This window comes from Equus quagga, chromosome 19 (genome assembly GCF_021613505.1).
Source record: "Equus quagga isolate Etosha38 chromosome 19, UCLA_HA_Equagga_1.0, whole genome shotgun sequence".
Classification (NCBI taxonomy): Eukaryota; Metazoa; Chordata; class Mammalia; order Perissodactyla; family Equidae; genus Equus; species Equus quagga.
In genome coordinates, this window is record NC_060285.1 from 15043929 (window position 1) to 15068550 (window position 24622).

Genomic DNA, 24622 nt, shown 5'->3' on the forward strand with positions numbered 1-24622 from the left:
GCTTTGGAAAATTCTTCAATGGTATCTTCTAAAGCTAAGTATATGCCATCCTATGACCTAGCAATTCCGCTCCTAGGTATATACCCAAGAGAAACGAGTGTATATGTCCACCAAAAGAGATGTGCAAGAATGTACACAACTTTTTTCTTAATAGCCAATGACTAGAATTAGTCCAAGTGTCCATCATCAGCCAAATGGATAAATATATTATTTTCATACCCAGACAATGAAACACTACATAAAAATAAAAACCACAACAGCACGGATGAATCTCACAGTGTGTCTTTATGTAAGATGAGTGAAAGAAGGCAAATACCAAAGAGAACATACTGTGAGATTCCATTTATATGAAGTTCAAGAACAAGCAAAACTAAGCTATGGAAATGGAAGACGTTAAACTGATAGCATCATGGTGTGAGAATTGATATCCACTATAATGAGGATGATGGAGCATTCAGGGATGCTGGAAATGTTCCATATCTTGATCTGGATATTGATTATATAAGTGTAAGTCAATTAAAAATCATCGAGCTGTCAACTTCATATTTATGAACTTGACTGCGTTTATTTTAGCTTTCCCTCTTTCTTTGAGGCATTCTTCTAAAGTTGACAAGATATGTCTTTAATATATCAACATCTATGTCTAAATAATATTATATCCTTTCACATGCAGTGTAAGAACCTTAACAGTGTATTTCCGTTTCCCATTCCCATCTTTTGTTTTCTTGTTATAGAGTTTACTTCCACATGTGTCATAAACTCCCATAATACAGTGCTACTGTTTTGCTTTAAATACTTAATTGTCTTTTACACAGATTTTAAAACTGAAAAAAAAACTATGTTTTATATTTACCATATGCAAAATTCTTCATTTTGTGCCAATACAGCTTTCCACCTGGTATTATTTTTCTTCTGCCTGAAGAACTTCCTTTAACATTGTTCAGACTTGCAATAAGTTTTCTCAACTTTTGTTGGCCTGAAGAAGTCTTTAGTGTGCCTTCGTTTTCAAAAGATAACTTTGCTGGATGTAAAGTTCTAGGTTGACAAAATTTTTTCTTGCAGTATTTTAAAGTTGTTCTACTGTCTTCTAGTTTGCTGTTTTCTGACAAGAAGTTGGCTGTCCTTCTTATCTTTGTTCCTCTTTATATAAAGTATATTTTCCCCCTCTGGCCACTTTGAAGCTTTTTCCTCTTCATCACTGGTTTTTAGTAAGTTGATTATCATATGCTGTAGTATGATTTTCTTTATGTTTCTTCTACTTGGGATTCATGAATATCTTGGGTCTGTGGGCTTATATTTTTCATCAAATTTGGAAAAATTTTGGCCATTTTTCTTTAAAAATTTCTTTATGTTCTTCCCTCTTCTGCTCCTGGGACTTCAGTTACACAATTAGACTGCTTGATATTATCTCATAACTCAGTGAGGCTCTTTATTTTTTCATTGCTTTTGTTCCTGGCCTTCATTTTTTTCTTTTTTTTTTTTTTTGAGGAAGATTAGCACTGAGCTAACATCAGCTGCCAATCCTCCTCTTTTTGCTGAGGAAGACTGGCCCTGAGCTAACATCCATGCCCATCTTCCTCTACTTTATATGTGGGACGCCTACCACAGCATGGCCTGCCAAGTGTTGCCATGTCCACACCCAGGATCTGAACCCCGGGCTGCCAAAGCAGAACATGTGCACTTAACTGCTGTGCCACTGGGCCAGCTCCATGGCTGTCATTTTGTATAGTTTGTATTGCTTTCTCTTTAAGTTCACCAGTATTCTCTTCTGTAGTGTCTAATCTGCTTTTAATCTAATACAGTGCATTTTCCATTTAAGATTTTATATTTTTATCTCTAGAAGTTCTATTTTTTCATTTTTAAATTTTCCACTTCTCGTCATGTTAATGTTTTTTCCTCTACATTCTTGAGAAAGTGGAACATATTTATAGTAGTTGTTTTAACTTTCACTTTTGCTCTTCCCATCATCCCTCATTTCTGGATCTGTTCTTCTGGATTGATTTCTCCTTATTGTGGGTCATATTTTCATGCATCCTTGCATGCCTGGTAATTTATGGTCAAGTGCCATAAATTTTACATTGCAGATTTTATGTATCATGTGCTGGATTTTGTTATATTTCTTTAAATAGTGTTGTACTTTGTTTGGGGATGCAGTCAAGTTACTTTAAACAAGCTTGCTCCCTTCAGGGCATGTTTTGAAGCTTTTCTTAGGATAGAATGATTAATTATCCTAGTCTGCTTGGGACTAAGGAGGTTGCCAGGACATGAGACTTCTACTTAAAAAGTAGAACTGAGGGGACTTCTGGGAAGCAGGGCTTCCAGTTTTAAGACTGGGAAACTCTAAGCAAACTAGGACAACTTTGTCACCCTGGATCCAGACCATGCTGTGGTCCTGAGCTAACTGAGTCCCACTACTAAATTTTGAGGACCCTACTCATCTTATAAAATCATTACACTCTGTCTAGTGAGAACATAAACTATTCCCGGCCCTGTGTGAGTTCTGGAGATTGTTGAGTCTACTCCTTTGTGATGTCTCTTTCCTTGGCCTTGAGTAGGTTACTCTCATGCGTGCTCCGATCAGTCCTCAGCCAGAGACTTGCAGATCTCCCTGGTGGTCTTTTTCTGTGCAATGTGTTTTCCTATACTCTGTCCTGCAAATTCTAGCCACCTTGACCTCCTTGAACTCTAATTTCTAACTCCTCAGCTCATTGAAGCTGCCGAGCTCTGTTGGCATTCTTCCACACTTCTCCACTGCCTGGAAACTGCCTCCGGGCGGTAAGCTAGGGTAATCATAGGCGTAATTTTGTCTGTTTCCTTTTTACAGAGGTCATAGTCCTGCAATGCTTGTTGTCCAATGTCTGAAAACTATTACTTAATGTATTTGGTCTGGTTTTCTAGTTGTTAAAGATGAGAGTGTAAATATAGTCCCTGTTACTTCATTGTGGCCATAAGCAGAAGTCCTTACTCTATATTTTATACCTCAATATTTAAAAAAATGTTTATGTTATAAATACTTGAAGTTGTTGCTCTTTTTCTGGTTACACCATTTTTTGCACATTTGGTGTATCGTCACCAAGACAATGAAATATTTGAAAATAATAATAGCAACTGTTTACAGAGGTCTTCTTTCCATGTCTCACTCCTGTTGCTAGCGTTTCATGTACATTATCTTGAATCTTTACCAAAACTTTTAGAGATAGGTATTGTCGATATTATTGTCTCCGTTTTAGATATGTCAAAACTGAGATTCAAAGCAGCTGCTCACTTGACCAACTCATCAGCTTAGTGTATTGAGCAGCTTACTTTTGAATGCAGTCTCTCTGAATATTCCTTTATCCATACCATAATGCCTAATGTGTAGTATTTATGCAGATAGCACGTCAAAAACAGTTGCGACCAAAATGTTTTTGAGGTCAAAAGGTTGACATCTGCACAAAGTTTCAGTGACTTTGAGGATAGTGTTTTACAGTATAGGTGCATAGACAATGTATTACTTTGTGTGTAACTGTGTCTGTGTGCGGGAGAGGGGGTATGTGTGTATTTATATGCAGATGTTTATGTTTGGTGAAGTGGATAAAGCAGGCTTGGCTAACCACATTGACCTTCTTCGAACCCTGATGCCTTTGCATGCAATACTGAAATCGTATCCAATTCCCCAAATTATTGTATTAGTTTCCTAGGACTGTCATAACAAATTACCACAAACTTAGTGACTTAAACAACAGAAATTTATTCTCTCACAGTTCTGGAGGCCAGAAATCTGGAATTAAGGTGTTGGCAGGGCTGCAGTCCCCCCAAAGGCTCCGAGGGAATATCTGTCCTCGCCTCTCCCGGCTTCCTGGTGTTCCTTGGCTTTTGACGGTGGAACTCCAATCTCTGCCTCCATCTTCAGATAGCCTTCTTTCCTGTATCTCTCTGTCTCTTCTTCTCCTCTTTTATAAGGACTTGTACTGGATTTAGGAGCTACCCTAATCCAGGATGGATTCATCTTGAGATCCTTAGTTACATCTGCCAAGACCCTACTTCCACAAAAGGTCCCATTTACAGGTATGAGGGGTTAGGATGGGGATATTTGGTGGTGGGGCGGGGGTGTCAATTCAACCCACTACAGTGTCTATGAGAGCTCTGAGGCTCTTCAAAATTGGCTGCTCCTTAAGATTCTCCCAGGAGGGTCATGATGCTATCTTGAAGAAGGAGCTTGGATGCTTCTCTGTTCATTTCCATGGTTGTTGAAGTTTTTAGAAAGTTAAATACGGAAGAATGCCCCTTCTTTGCTATCCCAGCCCTCTGTGCTTAATCCAGCAGAGGCTTTCTCCCCTACAACCCAGGCATTTACCTCCTGTAATTACTCATAAACCGTGACTAGGAATAACTCTAGACACCCAGATCTGAACAAGATGAACTTCCAGCTTGTATATCTAAGCCCGACTGTGTCTTCTCTCCAGGTATTTCTCTTTCCATTTGGGCAGCAAGACAGCTCCTGGGTCTTTGCCAGCTTTGAGTCAGAGTGTCTACCATCCAAGATTCTGATTCACTCCCTTTCTTCATATATTTGGTGCTCAGCTATGCTGTGTTGCAACTCTCTTGTAACTTCTTTTTCTCCACACACACAAGCAACAACTTTTCTTGCTAATTTTTCTCTGTAATCTCGCCAATGAAGTATCTTAAACATGATGAGACTGAGTTTTTAAGGCATTAGAATTAATAACTAGGTCGTTACCACTGTTTACTAACCTGGACTCATTAACAGGGCTCTTTGCCTTTCACCTGGCCACAGCATAATGAGGTTATTAATTAGAGCAAGAAACATAAGCACTCTGGGTTTGCTTTAGTGCCATCTAGGGAGATGGCTAGGTCATCGGTCATCATTCCTGGTAAATGTTTCCAAGGCGATATATTTCAATCACCATGAAGTGATGTTCTCCTTCAATGTAAGCTTGTTTTTCTCTTTAAATGGGTTATTTTTAAGTCCATAAAATTCCCAGTTGTAATCCATCCAGTGCCTTATTTAGCTAAACAGTGGGGGCAATGGGGGCAGCAGTTAAAAGTACAGGCTGGAGCCAGCCTGCCTGGGTTTAAGCCCTGGCTCTGCTACTTACTGTGTGACATGGTGCAAGTTATTTAATCTCTCTCTGTGCCTCGGTATTTTCATCGGGATGAGTGTGAGGATGAAATGAGCTCATATGTGTAAAATGCTTAGGATGGTATCTGGCACACGGTGAGTGTTTTATATATGTGAGCAGTTATTTTGTATTCATTAAGTCAGAGAAATAGCTTTTGACCTCTGTTGCATATAAGGCACAGTTTTGTCCTATATGCTTTCTAAGATGGGGTTACAGGTTGAATTGTGTCTCCCCAAAATTCATATGTTGAGGTCCTAACCCCTGGGACCTCAGAATGTGACATTATTTGGAGATAGGCTCTGTACAGGGGTAATCAAATTGAAGTGAGGTCATTAGGGTGGGCCCTGATCCAGTAGGACTGGTGTCCTTATAAAAGGAGGAACTTTGGATAAGGAGACACACAGAGAGGAAAAACAACGTGATGACACAGAGGGAGAAGGCCATCTACACGCCAAGGAAAGAGGCCTGGAACAGATTCTTCCCTCACAGCCCTCAGAAGGAACCAACCCTGTTGACATCTTGGTTTTGGACTTCTAGCTTCCAGAGCCGAGAAAAGAAATTTCTGCTGTTTAAGCCACCTGCTGGTGGTACTTTGTTCTTGCAGCCCTAGGAAACCCATGCAGATGGTTACATCATCAAATCGCCATCCCCAGGGAAGCATGCAACTGGTAGAAGGGATGTGTGTATTCCACAGGACTCTGGTCGCAAGCCACAGAAATTCACTAAATATAGCTTAAACAAATAAGAAAACTAAAAGATGAACTTATGAGAATGCGAAAGTATCTCATAAATTCCAAGGGTAGGATTGTAGCTGGCCCATAAACATCAAGAGCAATTCTCATCTCTTGCCTCTGCCCCTCTCTTTGTGACGGTGACATTCCTCTCTCTCTCCCTCTCTCCCTCTCTCTCCCCCCCCCCCCGCCCCCGGTTTTTTGTGCTTCCCCAATCCAGATGGCAGAAAACATGGTCCCCAATCGCACCCAGGTTTGTGTATTATAGACACAACTCCCTAGAAAGACACTGCATGAATCATGCAGCAGTTTCAAATCTAATGGAAGGGCATCATATTCCTCCACCCTGGGTCAGGGGCCAACCCCATCAACTGGGACCAGTATTTCAGTGCACCAACATGCTGCTTCTATTGTGACCATATGTGTGGAGTGAAGGGATGGGCCGCCACCAAAAAAGGAAACAGGTGGCAGATAACTTGAGAAGGGCCCGTCAACACTGATGAGTGATCACTTAGCTGTCATGCCATACCACTGCTGAGCCTGAAGCTGAAGAAGTCTAGAGAAAATGCCATATTGAGCAGCTTTTGGCCTCTTTTAGTCCTGGAGTTAGAGTCGTGTCTTCCGTCGTCAAGGAGGTGGAAATTACTAGTGGTTAAAAGCATGAGTCCTAGAATCAGAGATACGTGGGTTTTAATCCAACTTTGCCTTTTATTAATTATGTAACCTTGGACATGTCACCATGCATCTCTGCACCTCAGCTTCCTCATCTTTCAAAAAGGGAAGTAAATAATATTGCAAACGTCCTAAGTTTCAGGTGAGGTATAAACATTTATTTGGCACCTGTTAGTATCCAATAAATGTTAGCAGTTATTAGCATCATTAGTATTTGATGAACCCTTTTTTGTTTTGCTTTCTCCTTCAGGCTGAATTCTCAGAGTTGAACCTAGCTGCCTATGTTACTGGGGGCTGTATGGTGGACATGCAAGTCGTGAGGAATGGGACCAAGGTGGTGAGGTAAGGAGGATGGAAATACAGAAAAATCTTCATTTGAGAGGTGTTTATGGGATGCCTTGCATAAGCAACCGCTCTATCTACTGCCTACAACCTGACTCCTCCACTACGTGCACTTCCACAAACAGACTGTCTTCTTCCCAGGAGTTCCAGGTCTTGTTGCGATAGGAGTGGCTAGGGGGACCAATAATATGAGGAAGAAACCGTGGCATCCCCAAATGAGCCGTAGGCTTGCAGAGAAAAGAGTTGGGTTCCATTTCTGGCTTTGTGGCTCCATTCAGCATGTTCTTTAGTTTCTCTTGCCCTCTGATTCTCATCAGCAGCATGATGATAACCACACTGAAGTGGAAGGCTGTATGTGAAAGCACCCTGTGAATTCTACAGTATGCACAAATGTGGGGGTTTATTAGAATGAGCTGTGTCCTGCTTCCAGCAATATGGCAGACTATGTGTTCAGAGAATCCTATCCCAGGACATCAAACCTAAAAGTACTAGATTTAATATTTTCCCAGAAAATCTGTTTATAATATATGCTGAGCTGGAGGGGAAGTGAGGGAATTCTTCAGAAGCCCAGAAATGACAAGAAAGTATAAATCCACAGGAGAGAAAAATAGTTGTATTAATATATGTCTATCTAGTTAAGTACCCAGAGAATGATACAGACTAGGTCTTGTGAGGGTTTGGATGGGGAAGAAATGGGATTCAGATTTGAGGAAGTAGAGAAAACAGGAAGAACTTTGAGAGGAATGTGGCATTTGTTCTGAGCCTTGTCAAAGGGTGGAATATGGGCATTCTGTGCATTCTGAGAATAGGAAACAGTCTTTGTAAATGCAGACAGGCCAAAAAAAAAAAAAAAAAAAAAAAGAGGAGTATGTTTGGGAAATTATGGTAATTCAACTAATTCAGCCAAATAAAATCACCAAATAAAATCATTTACTGAGTGCCTACTGTGTATGAAAAAAAACATTATGTGGCTTCTACTTTTAATAAAGGTGGCTAGATTATTTGGACCAACTCTTCCACTGAAAACAACTTAAAACCTGGCTTTAAATAATGATTATCTCCAAAGCCTTCACAGAGTTGGCATGACAGTAAGGAATTACCAGGAAGAAAATGATGGGGAAATGGAAACCCAGAGAGATCAAAGAGTACAAAAGCTACCTTTTTTTCTGAGTATTTACTAAGTCCAGCAAATTTTAAAATTGGGTTTGATAGCCTAGCAGGGGTAAGGGAGACAGAAATCTACAGCCAGGGCCACTCAGAGTGGGGAATGTAATGGTAGACCCTCCCCACAATAAGCTGAGACCCTAAAGGACAATGCCTTCAAGGTGAATGTGAATTAAAAGTAGATGTGCCCTTACTAGTAATTTCAACTTGAATCGTAGTTTGAGTGGCCTTCCCGGGAACCTCAAGCATTAGACTTGGTTGATGGTGCTCCCAGACATGCCAGAAGTAAAAGCAACTCCTCTGTAGAAGAAGCCATTTTCATCCTAGGCTTCAAATAATTATTCAAACCATTTTTGTACAATAGCTAGCACACAGTCAAAGATAACCAGGTGCAGACACCAGGAATGAGAAGAAACAGGAACAATGGACAACAGCAAGAGACCCTCAGAGACATCAGATACTGGAATTATCACACACAGATTCTTAACAGAAAAAATCACACATGTTAAGTTGAAAAAAATCAGGTTTAAAAATACCTTCAGGGAATAGGGAACTAGAAAATTGACACAACCAATTTTTTAAAAAACCAAATATAGGTTCTAGGAATGAAAATTATAGTAACCCAAATTATCAGATGTGTTGTGTTTAACAGCCTATTAGACACTTTTGAAAAGGTGTTAATGAAGTGAAAGGTAGAGCTGAAGAAATTACCCCAATTGAAGCACAGAGAGAAAAAGATTGGAAGCGTAGAAGAGATGGATAGATCTCATGGGAAGGTCTAGCATTCCTTTAATCAGAGTCTGCAAAAGAGAGGGAAAAGAGAATGGAGCAGAGACAGTATTTTCAGACATGATGGTCGAGAATCTTTCAGAAAGACACCAAATCACCAAAACCAGAAGCTCAATAAATTTCAAGTGGGATCGATAAAAAGAATTCTATGCCAAGACACAATAGTCTAAGTGCAGAAAGATGAAGAAAAACATCTTAAAAGTAGCCAGAGGAAAAAAAGGCAGATTACTCTTGTATAGTAACAGACTGACTGGCATCTCCCACACAGCAGGAGTAGAATGACATCTTCATTGTGCTGAAAGAAAATAATTGCCAACCTATAATTCCATCCTCAGGGAAATGTCTTTTATGAATGAAGGCATATCTTCTCATTTACAAAGAGAAGACCCTAACTAAAAGAAATTGTAAAGTATGTGCTTTAGGCAGAAAGAAAACGATCCCAGAATAACGTAGAGTTACAAGAAGACATGAAGAGCAAAGAAGGTGGTAAATGTTCATAAACATTGTCTTCAAAAAAACAATAATAGTAATAAGGTCTTATGGATTTAAAAATATATGGAGGATTAAAATACATGACAGTAGGTTAGTGGGGGTTGAGGGTAAATGGAATTAAGGTGTTCCGAGGCCCTTGTATTGTCAGGGAGGAAAGTAAATGTATTAATAACAGGTTTTGAAAAGTCAAAGATGTGTGAGGTAATTTCTAGGGTAATTACTAAAAACAAAAGACAGAATGTAGTACTTAAAAACTATAAGAGAGGGGAAAAAATAAGAAAAGAAGTCAAGACAGGAGGGGAAAACCAACATAGAACAGGTGTTATAAATAACACAAAAGACGGTAGATTTAAATGCAAATATATCAGCAGGGCTGATGTCATTCTGAATGGCTTGTATAGTAGTACAGGCTATTAAAATATTGAAATTTTTCTATGTAAGTTAATAAGTAGCCTCTGCTCTGAGCCCACCGAATGCCTTCAGCCACCCTCACTCCATAGATAGGCATGGTCATTGGACTGCTCTTTTGTCCTCCAGGTCGCCATTCTGTCCCCTATCCCATATCTTTGTTCCTCCCATGGTCAGAGGATGTCTAGGCATGTCTAGGAGAGACACAGCCTGGGAAGCAGTGGTAGAATTCCAGATAGCCAATGCCTGGTTCCCCCTGTCTCTTCAAGGCTGTAAATGCCTATGAGTCCCCTGGAGTTGCCTTCTCATGCTTACTTGTGAGAACTGCAACCTCCACAAAGTACCCTACGAGTTGTTAAATATTTATTATGTCACCAATAGATATCATTACATTAAATGTAAATGGACTAAATTCTCTAATTTACAGAGTATCTACAGCAAGACTGTCAGAGTAGATTTTTTAAAATCCACCCATATTCTATTCAAGAGATTCATCTGACAACAAGAATATGGAAAGTTGAAAGTTAAAGATGCCAATATATATATCTCTAATGTAACTACTGGGCAAAAGAAAACTAGCCAGTGTAGCTGTATATATATTGGGGGAAAAATAGGCTTGCAGGTGAAAAGCATTACTAGGGAAAAGAAAGTAATCCATTATGATAAAGGATTCATTTACCAAGAAGAGATTATTTTAAATTTAGAAGCACCAAATAAAAATACCTCAAAATATACTTCAAAAATTGGCAAAACTATAGGGAGAAATAAACTAGTCCACCATCATGGGAGATTTTGAGAATGGTGCTAGGTATATATGTTCATTAGTTCTCACAGTAGTCTTATTTTGCCAATAAGAACTGTAAAAAACATAAAATGTAATATTTAGGAATCTGTGTATGTTCACTTGGGGAATTATTTGTGATTATGTCTTCTTTTGTAATATGTAGAAATGAGAACATCTATCCCATTAGTCCTCAAATTTGGCTACAGACTAGAATCACCTGGGAAGTGCCTTAGAATCCTGATGCCCAGGAAACATGAAAGACCAATTACACTAAAATCTCTGATGGGAGGACTTAGGTATCATTAGTTTTAAAACTCCCCAGGTGATTTCTGGGAGAAGCATGATGGAAAACCTCCCCAGATTGCTCTCACAGTGGCCCTGCACTGGGGCTGGGGCATCTGCAAAGCTGAGGATCCTGCTGGATGTGCTGTCTGAACAAGAATCCCCTAGGAATAATAGACATCCGAAGCCTATTCTAGACATACCATCTTCTTCCTGCATTTATAAAATTGTTTACAAAAGTAAACTTAGAAAACTGTCCCAAGCATTTCTTAATCAGCTAGTCAGTCTCCTAGCATTTGGGAATGGCAGGCTTTGAAGACAGCTGTTATCGGTTGAGTTGTGTTCCCCCTCACAAAGATGTGTTGAAGTCTTAATGCCTGGTACCTCAAAATGTGATCTTCTTTGGAAATAGGGTCATTGCAAATGTAATTTGTTAAGTTAAGATGAGATCATACTGGAGTAGGGTGGGCCCTTAATCCCATACAAGTGGTGTCCTTATAAGAAAAGGGGAAATTTGGACCTGGAGACACAGGAAAAATGCTATATGGTGGTGGAGGCACAGATGGCAATGATGCATCTACAGGCCATAAAGTGGCAAAGATTGCCGTCAGTCGCCAGAAGCTAGGAGACAGGCATGGGACAGATTGTCCCTCAGCCCTCAGAGCAAACCAACCCTGCTGACACCTTGATTTCAGGATTCCAGGCCTCAGACGTGTGAGGGAATAGATTTCTGTTGTTTTGAGCCATCCAGTTCGTGGTACTTAGGTAAGGTAGTCCTAGAAAACTAAGACAGTAGTGCTTCTCAAGTGTTAATGTGCATACAGACCCCCCCAGAGAGCTTGTTAAAATGCAGCTTCTCACCCATTAGGTCTCCAGGTAGGAGCTGAGATTCTGAATTTTCTATGAGCTCCCAGATGAAGCCAATGCTACCAGTCCTGCAGACCTCAATTTGAGCAGCAGGGGTGTGACAAGCTCCCAGATGCTGCTAGTGATGCTGGTGGGAGACTGTACCTTGTAGTCAGGGATGTGAGAGCAGCACCAATATAGCTAAAGTTCTGGGTTCAGGAATCCATGGCACTGTTGAGATTTTTCCTGTCCATGCCCAGGTTAGTGCTTACAATCTCGGCCAGGCACCTTGTTTTGGCAAGTCACAGGTTACAGCCCTGCGAGAACATGCACACAAACCAGGTAGCTCCAGCCTGACTCACAGTGTGTCCTGCAGTTGGGGAGTCAGGAGAATCTTCCATAGGCATATAGGGCTACTCCAAGCCCTAGCTGTGGTCTGCCAAGTAGGAATGTTGAGTAGCGTGCTCTTGACTGGCAGTACATTCTTTCAAAGAGACTTAGGTGTTGCATTGAAAATGCCACTAAGCACTTGCAAGTGTACATTATGAGTAAGGCCTAGGCTTTCTGAAGTCTCGCTCCTGGGGAGCACCTTCAGGAAAGGTGACCAGGATGGGTGGTACAGCAGACCACTGCTGGTTTTCTCTGGCATTCATTCCTTCTGCTATGGGGAACAGCATCTAGACGTTTCACTGGGGTGACCCTCCTCAACTTGCAGTCTGTATAGTGTCTGGAGCTGATGGTACATAACCAGCTCTAAAATCGGAATATTACACTGGGACCCAAACCAGGCCAATGAGAAGTCATTGTGAGATTTTTGCTGAAACTCTTAGGTGAGAGACACATGTGTTCTCCCAGGGCTGTTGAGCTGGTGGGATGCATGCCTGCAGCTGCTGATGGCCATCTCTCTTTCTCATCCAGGGAAGGATTGCTAAGAATGAAGCCAAGGCAAAGGAAAACACAGCTGAGAGAGAGAGAGAGAGTCAGTGACCTGACAATGTTATTCAAGGCCCTGGATCCAGACTCATCTCCAAATCTGAGCCAAAAAAAAATCCCTTTTTGATTAAGCCAGCTTGAATTGCACATACAGAATTCATGAATTTTTATTTACTTAACAAACACTTTGTAGTCTTTCCTACGTGCTAGGCACTGTTCCAAGCACTTAACATGGATTAACTCATTTCATCCTTTCAACAACCCTATAAGATGCATTATTATAATCCACTTTTTCTAGATAAGGAGGCTGAAGCACCAATAGGTTGGATAATGGAATCAAGGTCTCCACTTGATGGAAGTGGCAAAGCTAGGATTCAAGCCTAGGCAGTGTGGTCCCAGAGCCTGCGTGTGTCACCACTGCGCTGAACTACCTCTTTAACAAAGAGGAAACTGTTTCATAGTCAGAGCTGCTTAAAGAGACAGTGAGTTCCCCATTATGAGGGTCATGCACAACCATCATTTGGTAGTAAAATATTGAAGAGATCCAAGCATCTGACTTTTAGACAGTGGGCATTTAATGAAATATGAAAGGACACTAATTAATAAAGTAAAACATAGAAAGCATAAAACTCATAGATAAAGGTAAGTATTTAGTCAGATTAAGAATACTCTAAAACTGTAATGATGGTGCGTAAATCGCTTGTAACTCTAGTATAGAGGTTAAAAGACAAAAGTGTTAAAAATCATTAGCTGCAGTGATTTTGTAAATGAAAAAAATGTAAATTGTGACATCAAAAACATAAAATGTAGGGCGGGGGAAGTAAAAGGTTAGAGTTTTTGGATGCGATTAAAGTTAAGTTGTTGCCAGCTTAAAATAGACTGTTATAACTATCAGATGTCTTATGTAAGCCTCGTGGTAACCATAAAGCAAAAACCTATAGCAAAAATAGAAAAAGAAAAGAATCAAAGTGTACCACTACAGAAAAATCATCAGATCACAAAGGAACACAGCAAGAGAGGAAGAAAGGAACAAAGGAACTGCAACCAGTCAGAATACAATTAACAAAATGGCAATAGGAAGTCCTTGCCTATCAATAACTACTTTAAATGTAAATGGATTAAATTCTGCAATCAAAAGACACAGAGTGGCTGAAAAATTAAAAACAAAAAACAAAACAAGATTCAACAATGTGCTGCATACGAGAGACTTACTTTAGCTTTAAAGACACAGATGGGTTGAAAGTGAAGGGATGGAAAATATATTCCATGCAAATAGAAATCAAAAGAGAGCAGGGATAGCTATACTCATATTAGACAAAATAGACTTTAAGTCAAAAACTGTAGCAAGAGACAATGAGGGACATTATATAATTGAATTGCACATAAGTGCATATATATCCTTATATATATATATAAGGATAAAGGGGTCAGTTCATCAAGAGGATATAACAATTGTAAATATATATGCACTCAACATCAGAGCACTAAACATATAAAGCAAATATTAACAAATCTGAAGGGAGAAATAGCAATACAATAATATTAGAGAACTTCAATACCCCAATTTCAACAATGGATAGATCATCCAGACAGACAATCAATAAGATAATATTGGGCTTGAACTACACTTTAGACCAAATGGACCTAACAGACATACACAGAACATTTCATCCAACAGTAGCAGAATACACATGCTTCTCAAGTGCACAAGGAACATTCTCCAGGATAGATCACATGTTAGGACACAAAACAAGTCTTAATAAATTTAAAAAGATTGAAATCATACCATGGGGCTGGCCCTGTGGCCGAGAGGTTAAGTTTGCGTGCTCTGCTTCGGAGGCCCAGGGTTTCACGGGTTCAGATCCTGGGTGTAGAGGTAGCACCACCCATCAAGCCACGCTGAGGCAGCATCCCACGTAGCAAAACTAGAAGAGCCTACAACTAGAATATACAACTGTGTACTGGGGGGCTTTGGAGAGAAGAAGAAAAAGAAAATTGGCAACAGATGTTAGCTCTTGGCCAATCTTTTGGGAAAAAAAAGAAATCATATCAAGTATCTTTTCAGACCACAGTTGTATGAAACTAGAAATAAACAACAGGAGGAAAATTAAACTAAAACTAAAAAAATTTCTGCACAGCAAAGGAAACAACCGACAAAATGAAGAGGCAACATACAAAATGAGAGAAAATATTTACAAACAATGTATCTGATAAGGGATTAATATCGAAAATATATGAAGAACTCAGCCAACTCAATAGCAAAAAAAAACCCCGCCTGATTTAAAAAATAGACAAAGGACCCGAATAGATGTTTTTCCAAAGGAGACGTACAAATGGCCAACTGGTATAAAACGATGCTTAACATCACTAATCATCAGGGAAATGGAAATCAAAACCACAATGAGATGTCACCCCACACCTGTTAGAAGGGCTATTGTCAAAAACTCAAAAGATAAACAGTGTTGGTGAGAATGTGGAGAAAAGGGACCCTTATGCACTGTTGGTGGGCATGTAAATTGGAGCCACTTAGGAGAAGTGTGTGGGGGTAAGGGGACATGAGGCATCCTGTATCTAATAAAAGCAGGAAGCCATTGTCATCCCTCGGGAGGAAGGGACAAGGCGAGGACCAGGATTCCTAGACTAGAGCTAGTAGGTTTCATCTAGACTTGAGCAGGAGTTGTGGAGGAGCTCAGCTGTCTCCAAGGTCGTGGCCCTGGAGCAGGGTGGGCACTGGGAAGCAACACCACCACCCTTCTTTCCCCTGCCCTAAGTGTCCTGTTGGAACCTCGCTTTGGCCCAAGCCAAGCAGAGACCAGCCAGCAAGAGAGCAGGGTCGATGCTATCTGCAGAGGTCAGCCTCCCGGGGCTCAGGGCAGGGCAGAGATGAGTGGCATGGGGGCAGGATGGCACAGAAAGAGAATAACTCTCTTAGGAAATCACCAATGAACCAAACAGACCAAGACTGTGCTCAAGGTCAGATTTTACTAGTGCTTTGTAAATAGCCAACTATTACACACGAGTTGGTTAAATCATCAGTAATTGCAGTAATTAAATTGGTAGCGCCCCTTCCTCTGGTTTCTGTCAAACACCCAAACTAAGGGTGGACTGTCGGCCAGCTCGAGGTGCTTAAAAGCAAGCCAGACATCCAGGTTCTCAGTAAAGTTGCAAAATCCTATTTAGAAAGCAGAGCAGGGGCCATTCCAGGGCATGTTAAGATTCATGCTTTGTGGATGGCCGTGGCCATTCTGGGCCCGGATTCAAGCCTGGCTCCACAATGGAGCAATAAAAAAAATAAATAAATAAGGGCAGCCGTGTCCATACAGACAGATGGGATTCAAAATGCAGGACAGCAGAAACCAAGAATGAAAAACACCCAAGGAGGCAGACGTTAATGAGGCCCCAGCCTAATTACGCAAGGCCTGTTCTCGGGCTCCAGCATTAGGCAACACTAAATTACAGGCACCCGTTCAAACCACAGCGGCTGATAATGTGCATCCGCTCATTAGAAGGTCAGACCTCAGAGAGGGTTGAAAAGAGGGAGCCAGAAAGCATAAGTAACACAAGACCTTGAGGAAAGGCATCAAAGACTTTCAGAAACTCCCCCTGGTACCCACCCCAGACTTACTATTCCCAGTGAGGATGTTTAGGAGATACATGAGCCTGTTCCAGAGGAGAGGATATTTTGTAAAATCCTAGAGGTCCAGAGTTAGAGGAGTCCGTTCCAGTTTTCTGTGTGTCCCCATTTTACAGATGGGCAAACTGTGGCTGGGAGAAGGGAGGAGGGGCACTTGGCCAAATGCTCCCGGCACACCAGCTCCTGAGCCAGGAGCTGCTCTCAACTTTCCTGAGTCTCTATCCTGGGAACTCTCAAACGTCCCATGAAAGAACATTATAAATAATGTGTCCTTACTCTTTATTTCACACGTAATTGCCCAGAGCCTTCTGAGCTTCCTGCACTCTGAATTTCAAAGTCCAGATATTCATTCATTCCATAGGTATTTATTGAGCACATTCGGAGTCCCAGGCACGCATCAGCAAATATTACAGAGCGCAGTTTCTGCTCTCGCTTCCCGGCGCCTGTGTCTGTTTGGAAACGCTCCCTTTAACTCTCCTAAATGGTTACACACCGCTTGAGCCTCTTTCTACCTTCCTTTCCTTCGTTCATTAAAGATGTGCCAGGCACAGAGGATACGGCAGAGAACAAACAGACAGTGGCTCTTGTGGAGCCCAGATTTAAGCGGCGGGAAACGGACCACAAACAAGTAAACAAATATGCGCTCTAATGGCAGGTGGTGAGGTGGTTGAAACAGCAGCGGAGGTAGAGAGAGCCTGGCATGGGAGGTGGGGCGAGCAGGGAAGGCCTCTCTGTGCAGAAACCTAAATCACGGGATTGGATTTAGGGAGGAGCGTCCCTCGCTCTCTTGACTTTGCGTGGACATGCACCCAGGGAAGGGACAGCTTTGGGGCCAGAAGAGGCGAAGAAGAAAGGCAGAGACCCTCCTGCCCCCTTGGCTTGGCGCACTCCTCAGGTCCATCAAGGTCGTGCTTCCACGTCCCAGTCTCTGCCTTCTCTCCTGAGGTTGAGTCTGGCGCCCCTCCTCTGTGCTCATGCATCCAGGACTCGCCCAGGTAGGCAGCGTGGCTTCAGGCCAAGAGCCCACCTCTGGGGGCAGAGCAGACCACCCCAGCTCTGCCTTCTGTGTGTCCCTGCAGAAGTCTCTCCACCCTCCTGACTCTTGGTTCCCCATCTGTAAAGTGGGAAGAAGTCATCGTACTTCAGAGAGTGGTGTGTGTAAACTAGGCCGAGTGGCGTCTGGAGGGCCGTCTGCATGCATCTCCGCCTTCCTGGAACCCTTCTGCAGATGTTGCCACGTCTCACGCTCCCCGCCTTCCAAACCTCTGACCAGATGCCCCCTCCTCAGAGACCCAGCCAGACCATTCCGTCCCCACACTCGAGGCCCAACTGTGCATTTTTTTCTTCAAGCATTTATCACTGCCTGAAATTATAGATAGATAGATAGGCAGATGGATAGATGATGGATAGATTAGATAGATACAGTAATATAATATAATTAAAATATATAATAATATATTATATGTAGATAAGATATGCTATTGTGTAATTAGATTAGATATATACATTAGTATAATATAATAATATATAATATATTAAAGTATGCATCACTATATATAATTGTGCATATTTAATATATTTAATATAATGTATTAATGTGCATATCTAATAGATTATATAAATATTGTATTACATATTATGTATAGAATATATATATTATTATATGTATTCTATGTATATTCACTATTATGCTATATATATATGCAATATTATATTGTAGGTATAGATAAGATATGCTATGTGTAATTTATTCTATTGTATTATTTTCTAGAACAGACGACCATGCAGGTGGGGACTTTGTTATGTTCCCACTGTATTCCCAGCTTCGAGAACAGTGCCTGCCCCGTATCAGGTTCTCAATTAGTATTTGTTCAGTGAATGAACAAATGAACCAGCCTTTAGCCAATGGCTGTGTGTTCCTCTTCTTGCTGCTCGACCTGCATGGTGACCGATTCTGGAGGGTGATGATCATTATTTTCTTCTCATGTCTCCCACTGGCCTGGACCTGCCTTGAGGATCAGGTTAAGGGCTGTTTTTCTGAATCGTACCCCCAGCGTCTGGCACGGTGCCCAGATCTTTGCTGAAAGCATTCAGGACCCCAGCCGGCTCTTCCAATGAATAGGAACCCCACAACTTTGCAAAGTAAAAGGCTCGCGGCTGTGAGGACTCCAGCCGGAGCTTGCACCAGGCGCGGACTTGCTGACCGGCACACACCCTCCGCCTCCTCTCCCCGGGAGGAGGGGATGGGGTCTGGGAGGCAGGGACAATGAGTCATTGAGGGTCCCAGCGGAGCAGCCTTGGAGGGGGAAGGCCCCGATCTATCTCTTCGCCCAGGGCCTTTGCCCTCGCCACTGCGGGAGAAAGCAGGATCCCTGGGGACTTGCAGAGGTGGGGCGTGGGAACGGGAAGAAAGCAGCACAAGAAAGAGACAGTGAGAGTCTGTAAAGAAATGCCAGGCTCCGCTGCCCATGCGTCTCCAGCCAACAGGCCAGCGGCAGATCTGCCAACTCCCCCAGGAGAGGGAGCGGCGCTCAGATGGAGAAAAACAGTGTGGCTCCTGATTCCCAGAGTCATAGAAACTGGGGATGGGAAAGACCTGTGGGGGCACCGGCTAGCCCTGGCCAACCCCGCTTACCTTCCCACCTGCTGCAGCCGCTCTCAGGGATGGCTCCAGCGTGGGTCCCACGCCACCGTCCCCCCGCAGACCTGCTCCAGACCTGACAGTCCACTGTGGGAGAAGTTGCTCCAATGGTCCCTTCACCCTTTTGGCTTTGGTGTCCTGTTCTTTTCTCATTCAGAAGCCATTCCCTTTTACTAAAAGACTACTGGGTACCTGGGACTTCTCAATGGCAGGTAACTTCACCCTCTTTTGAAAGAAATCAAGGAACCCTTTCCGAGAGGCATGACCCCTAGTCCAAGGTCACACAGCTGATGAGGATGGGAGTGAGGTTCAAACTCCCATGATTTCATATCACACTATCCTTCCACCTGGAAGGCACAGCTAGATACTGGAAAAAACAGTAGCTTTGGTGTCAGGCGGTCCTGGGTTCAAACCCTGACTCCTCCCTAGCTGAGTGCCTGCACAAGCAACCTCGCCTCCTGATGCCTGGGTTCTTCAACTGTAAAATGGCAATAATGCCTACTTTGAGGACCAGAAGAGGAAAAGTCTGCTAGTGCGTGAAACATGGCGGGTGCTCTCTAAGTGTTCACTCGGCCCCGTCCGCACCCTCCACCCACGACTAGTCTTTCACACCCTTCCTTTCCTGGCTCCCCAGGGTGAGCCTCGGGGGAGGGGGAGATAGGGGGAGGCTGTCTGGGGCCCCTCCCCACCCCAGGCAACATGGTGGAGTGATCCATTCACAGTTTGCTAAACTGTTTTCAGACTCTCTTCATTTAAGCATGTCCATCTGATTCCCGAGGGCTCGTTGGTTCAGTGACTTTCAAACTTTCCCATGAAGGCGAATCATTTGGACCCCCTGCCCTACTTATTAAAATGCAGATGCTTAGGGCCCATTACCAGAAAGTCTGATTCCTGGGTGGGGCTCGGGAATCTGCATGTTGTCAAACTCTAACCTATGAAATTCCAAGACCAGGAGCTCAAAGATCCCACTTTAAAAACCATTGCACAACTAGCCTGTGAGGAAGAGCGGCAGGCAGATACTAAGGCACAGGATGATACGTTATTTGACTTTGTTCTTCGTACTTTTACAATAAATGTGGACATTTTAGCAACAGTAATATACACACACGCACAAAGTTGAACTTCCCTGGAGAAGTTACAGGCTCAGAGTCCGGCTCTACCAGTTGCTGACTGTGGGGCTTTAGAAGAGTCATTATTTTCTTTCTGAGTCTTTGTAGTTGAGACTGGGAATTCCAACTTCTCACACAGTTGATAGAATCAAAAGAGGTCACATGTATGAGTATATTTGAAAAATTATGAAGTGGTGTATGGACGTTAGATGTTATATTAAGATAAACAATTTTTTCTGGGACATTTCTTCCTTTTGTTAAGAAATGCTATTTCTGTGCCATTCAACCTATTTCCTGGCATTCTGGAATATACCCTTTTACCTTCTGTAGTGTTTATCCTGATGGCAGTGAAGTAAGTTTCTGACAACGAAGTCACCCCTTGGGCAATCAGCCCTTCACTGGAAGTGGCAGCATCAGAGAGGGAACCAGGGCCACCATCACTGGGGGATGTAGGGTCTCCGGACCCCTGAGTTTCTCCTGCTGCTGATGATGGTAATGGTGTGCATGTGTGTGTGTGTATATAACTTTTTCTCTTATCAGCATTTTCTGATTCTCCGCCACCATGTCTACCGTAGACCAACTCACCTTTCTCTCTCACCTGGATTTCTGCAGTGTCCGCCTCACTGGTCTCCTTGCTTCTGCCATTTCTCCTGTCTATTGTCAATTGCTGTGTAACAAACTGCCCCAAAATCTGGTGGCTTAAAGTCACAATCCTTTTGTTTCCTTGTGGTCAGCGGGTCGGGCATTTAGACAGGGCTCGGCTGCACGGTTCTTCTGCTGCATGCATTGTTGGCCTGGCTGCATTCACCTGGTGGCTTGGCTGGGCTGGAAGGTCCAAGGAGGCTTCATGCTCACGTCTGATGCCTCCATGCCCCTCCATGTGGTCTCTTTCTCCACGTGGCTATTGCACTTCCTCACAACAACACGGCTCAGGATCATCAGCCTTCTTATGTGGCAGCTGGTTTGCAAGAGGGCGAGTTACAAGAGGGATAGAAGGTGTGGCTGTCATAAGGGCCAGAGTTGGAAGTACGGCATCTCTTCTGCCACATTCTAGTGGCCAAAGACAGGCACAGGGAAAGACTAGACTTAGAGACCCTACCTCTCCATGAAAGGAGCGGCAAAGGATTTGAGGATACGGTGACGCTCCGTGTCCCGCTTCAGTGTCTTCTCCGCACGGCAACCAGAGTGCTTCTTCTGAAATTAACTCAGATACGCAGCCCGTGTCTAAAACCCTCCAAGGGCTTCCCATCCGTCTTCAGGTGACACTCACAGCCCTGACCGTGGTCTGCAAGGCGCCATATGGTCTGGACTTCCCCTCTCTCTCCACCTTCTTCCCCCTCAGCCACACAGCCATTCCTATTTCTTGCTGTTCTTTAAACAGGTCAAGCATATTCTCCTGTCCACAGGAACAGCACTTGCTGTTCCCTCAGCCTGGGAAGCTTTTCTCCCAGATAAGAACTTTTGGCCTTGCTCAAACATTACCACTTCCTTCTCTGACCGTCTTATCCCACGTCACCTCCCCTGTGGATCTCTGTGCCCCCTGCTTTATCTTTCAACAGCTCTCATCCTGCTGCTGTGTCGTGCCTGCCCCCAGCCCATCTCCAGCACGGAACATACACTCTTGGAGGGCCGGGATCGTGTCTGTTTTGCAAATCACTGCATCCCAAGTGCCCAGAAGGGTGGCTGGCCCCATCCTGGTAGAATGAGTGACTGATTCTTCCCTCCTGCCTTTGTTTTATTTTCTGCGTTTGAACCTACCTCCCCACCTCCCGACAGGGAGGTCCTGGGGCGGGGGTGGGGGTGGGGGGGGTGGAGGTCACGTGGCTTTCATCCTTGCAGCCAGCGGGCACCTAGCGTGGTACTTGGTCACTGTTGGTTGGGTGCTGGGTTTGAGCCCCATCCTTTGTGTAAAACCCCAAGCTTACTCTTTTAGAAATTCCTGTTGTCCTCTTTTGCTTTGAAACATATGTTGAGCTCTTCCTTTTTGCCATATAATGTGATAAGCTAATGAGTTACATGTGTTTTCTTATTTAGTCCTCAAAATGACTCCGCGTGATGTGTCCTGTCACTATCCCCACATTACAGATGGGAAAACTGAGTCACAGAGTAGCTAATTCACTTGCCTAAGGTCACTGAGAAAGTGGAGGAGCCAGGATTAAACTCAGGCAGGCTAATTCTAATTCTGAACCCATGCTCTTAGTGGCTATACCATGCTTCTTCCCACGTGATTGAGTCGTTGGTCATGGCTAGTCTGTCATAACTATTGTATGCTTACCTGACCTATTTCTTCACTTGACTCAGTTAACTTTTTTTTTTTTTTGCTGAGGAAGATTGGCCTTGAGCTAACATCTGTTTCTGATCTTCTCCTTTTTTCTTGAGGAAGATTGTCCCTGAGCTAACATCTATGCCAATCTTCCTCTATTTTGTTTGTGGGACACCCCAACAGCATGGCTTGATGAGCAGTGTGTAGGTCCACACATGGAATCCGAACCCACAAACCCCAGGCCACCAAAGCAGAGCATGCAAACTTAACCACTACACCACCAGGCTGGCCCCAACTCAGTTAACTTTTGATCAGCTCTGTCACTTACATTGAGCAGGTTGATGAACCTTTCTGTGCCTCAGTTTCCCCAGATACAAAATGGAGATAATAATAGTGCCTAACCCAAGGTGTGGTTGAGAGAATAAAAAGAGGTAATTCACAAAAAGCGCTTGTAATAGTACCTGCCATATAGTGAGCTCTCAATGAATCTTAGCTATTATTGTTATTATTTCTTTTCCCCAAAGCACGAAACACAGCTATGGCCCTGGGACACATTACACTCTGATAAATACTTTTGCCTCTGCCAATAAACAGTGAGAATTTTTACCCGTACAAAACGCCATCACAGGACGCCCACTGCCCCACAAAGAGCTGAGCATCCTGACACCTTTTCTCTTCTTCCCATTGTCATATTCATTCTTTCACATTCAGTCGGGGTGAACTGAACGCCTGCCCTGGGCCGGGCTTTCTGTGAGGCACTTTCTGTACACTGTGTCACTTTATGTTCTTGTCCCCATGTCACAGATGAAGAAATTGAAGCTCTCAGAGCTTTTGTAACTTGACCCAAGGGGACCAACAAGAAAATAGAAAAACTAACGGGTCCTAGTAGCTACATATGTAGCTATTTTAAGCACTTACTTGGTGTTGTGCTGGGCTCTTTGCATTTCTTATTTCTAATTCTTTCATCCTCCCTGCACAGTCAGTACAATAAGCTGTATTTTATAGATGGGAAATGGAGGCTCAGAGAGAGTCAGTATCTTACCCTAAGTGGCACAGCTCATGAGGGCTGGAGTTGGTGTTTGAATCCGGCCCTGCCTGCGTTTAAAGCCATGTTCTTGCAACTGTACCACGCCGCCTGCTTTTTCTTAATGCTGGAGCCAGCGTCAAGGCCTCTGTTGATGGCAGGGGACTGGGGCTCTCTGGGTGGGTGGGCTGGTGGCTGCCCATCTCCACGGGTCAGGGGCCGGGGGGAGGTTGTTGCCATTTTAATAACATGCCGCAGCAGCTCTGCAGTTGGGCAAGCACAGCATTTGTTCACCATATGATGGCTTGGCTCCCATTCAGCTCCCCAGAGAGAGCCATGCAGCCATCTTTTATTACCACCCTCTGTGCAGGAGAGAAAGAAACATAAAGAGATAAAGTGACTCCACAGCTTTCATTTGCTTTGGGGCGATCTCACAGAACTTCCTGACTGCACAGCCTCCATGCTCCCTCCCCTCCTCCGGGGCTCTCACATGCATCAGGCCCAGGCAAAAACCATTCTTTGTCTCCCATCCAGCCAAATTCCTTCTCTCCCCGGGCTTCTCCCCACCAAACACTGAGGCAGGAGAAGAGTAAGGGTCATTGTGTAAGGTTGGGCAGATTGTGCACTGCTCAAAGGCTTATGGCGCCTTCCAAATGGGGGCTGGAAGCCTGTTCTCTGCTCACCTGTGCTCTAGTTTGGGGCTGCCTCTGCCCTTTTTCTAATTTGCACAAAGATGTTTTATAGGTCAGTAGGAAAGGCTGGAGAATATGACTTGGAGAAAAGACTGTCAGAGAGCCCTGGGTTCTGGCCACCAAGCACCTCCTTTCTGTTTGGGATCTGCATTCACTATGATACCCAGATTTCAGACCCTGCTGACACCAGGGCTCCTGGAAGCATAAATCAGTGTAGCCCTTGTTAACGACCCTTCCATCTAGGCTTGGAACTCCATAAGCAAATTACGAGGACCAAGACCCTGACCTCTAGGGTCAAGAGCAAAGCAGTTTTGGCTGGGGGTTAAGACCACAGGCTATGTAGTTGAGCAAACCTGGATTCAGGTCCTCTTTCCTTACTAGCTTACATCACTTACTAGCTGTGTGACCTAGGGACACTCACTTCACCTCTCTGAACCTCATTTCCCTCAGCTGTGAAATGGAGCAGCACTTATAAAGATTAGCTATAATAATTTATGCAGAAGTGATAAAAATGGCTAATGCCAGTTCCTTACTATGTGCCTGCCACTGTTCTGGGTACTTTATAGAGATTAATTCCTTTAATCCTCTGCACAAGCTATTTTCCAGATGAAGAATCTGAGGCACAGAGAGATTCACTAACTTGCCTAGGGTCACACAGCTGCTAAATTGGTGAAGTCGGGGTTTGAACCAGGG

The 24622-nt window shown here is 43.4% G+C and overlaps 1 protein-coding gene across 1 annotated transcript in view; it reads left to right on the forward strand.

Annotated features, from left to right (window-relative positions):
• The window catches only part of SYN3 (synapsin III), a 453079-nt gene that overhangs the window by 83728 nt on the left and 344729 nt on the right, over positions 1-24622 (forward strand). Inside the window, exon 4 of the mRNA XM_046646801.1 lies at positions 6777-6868. Within this exon, the coding sequence (XP_046502757.1) occupies positions 6777-6868 (92 nt within the window). The remainder of the gene's footprint in view (positions 1-6776; positions 6869-24622) is intronic.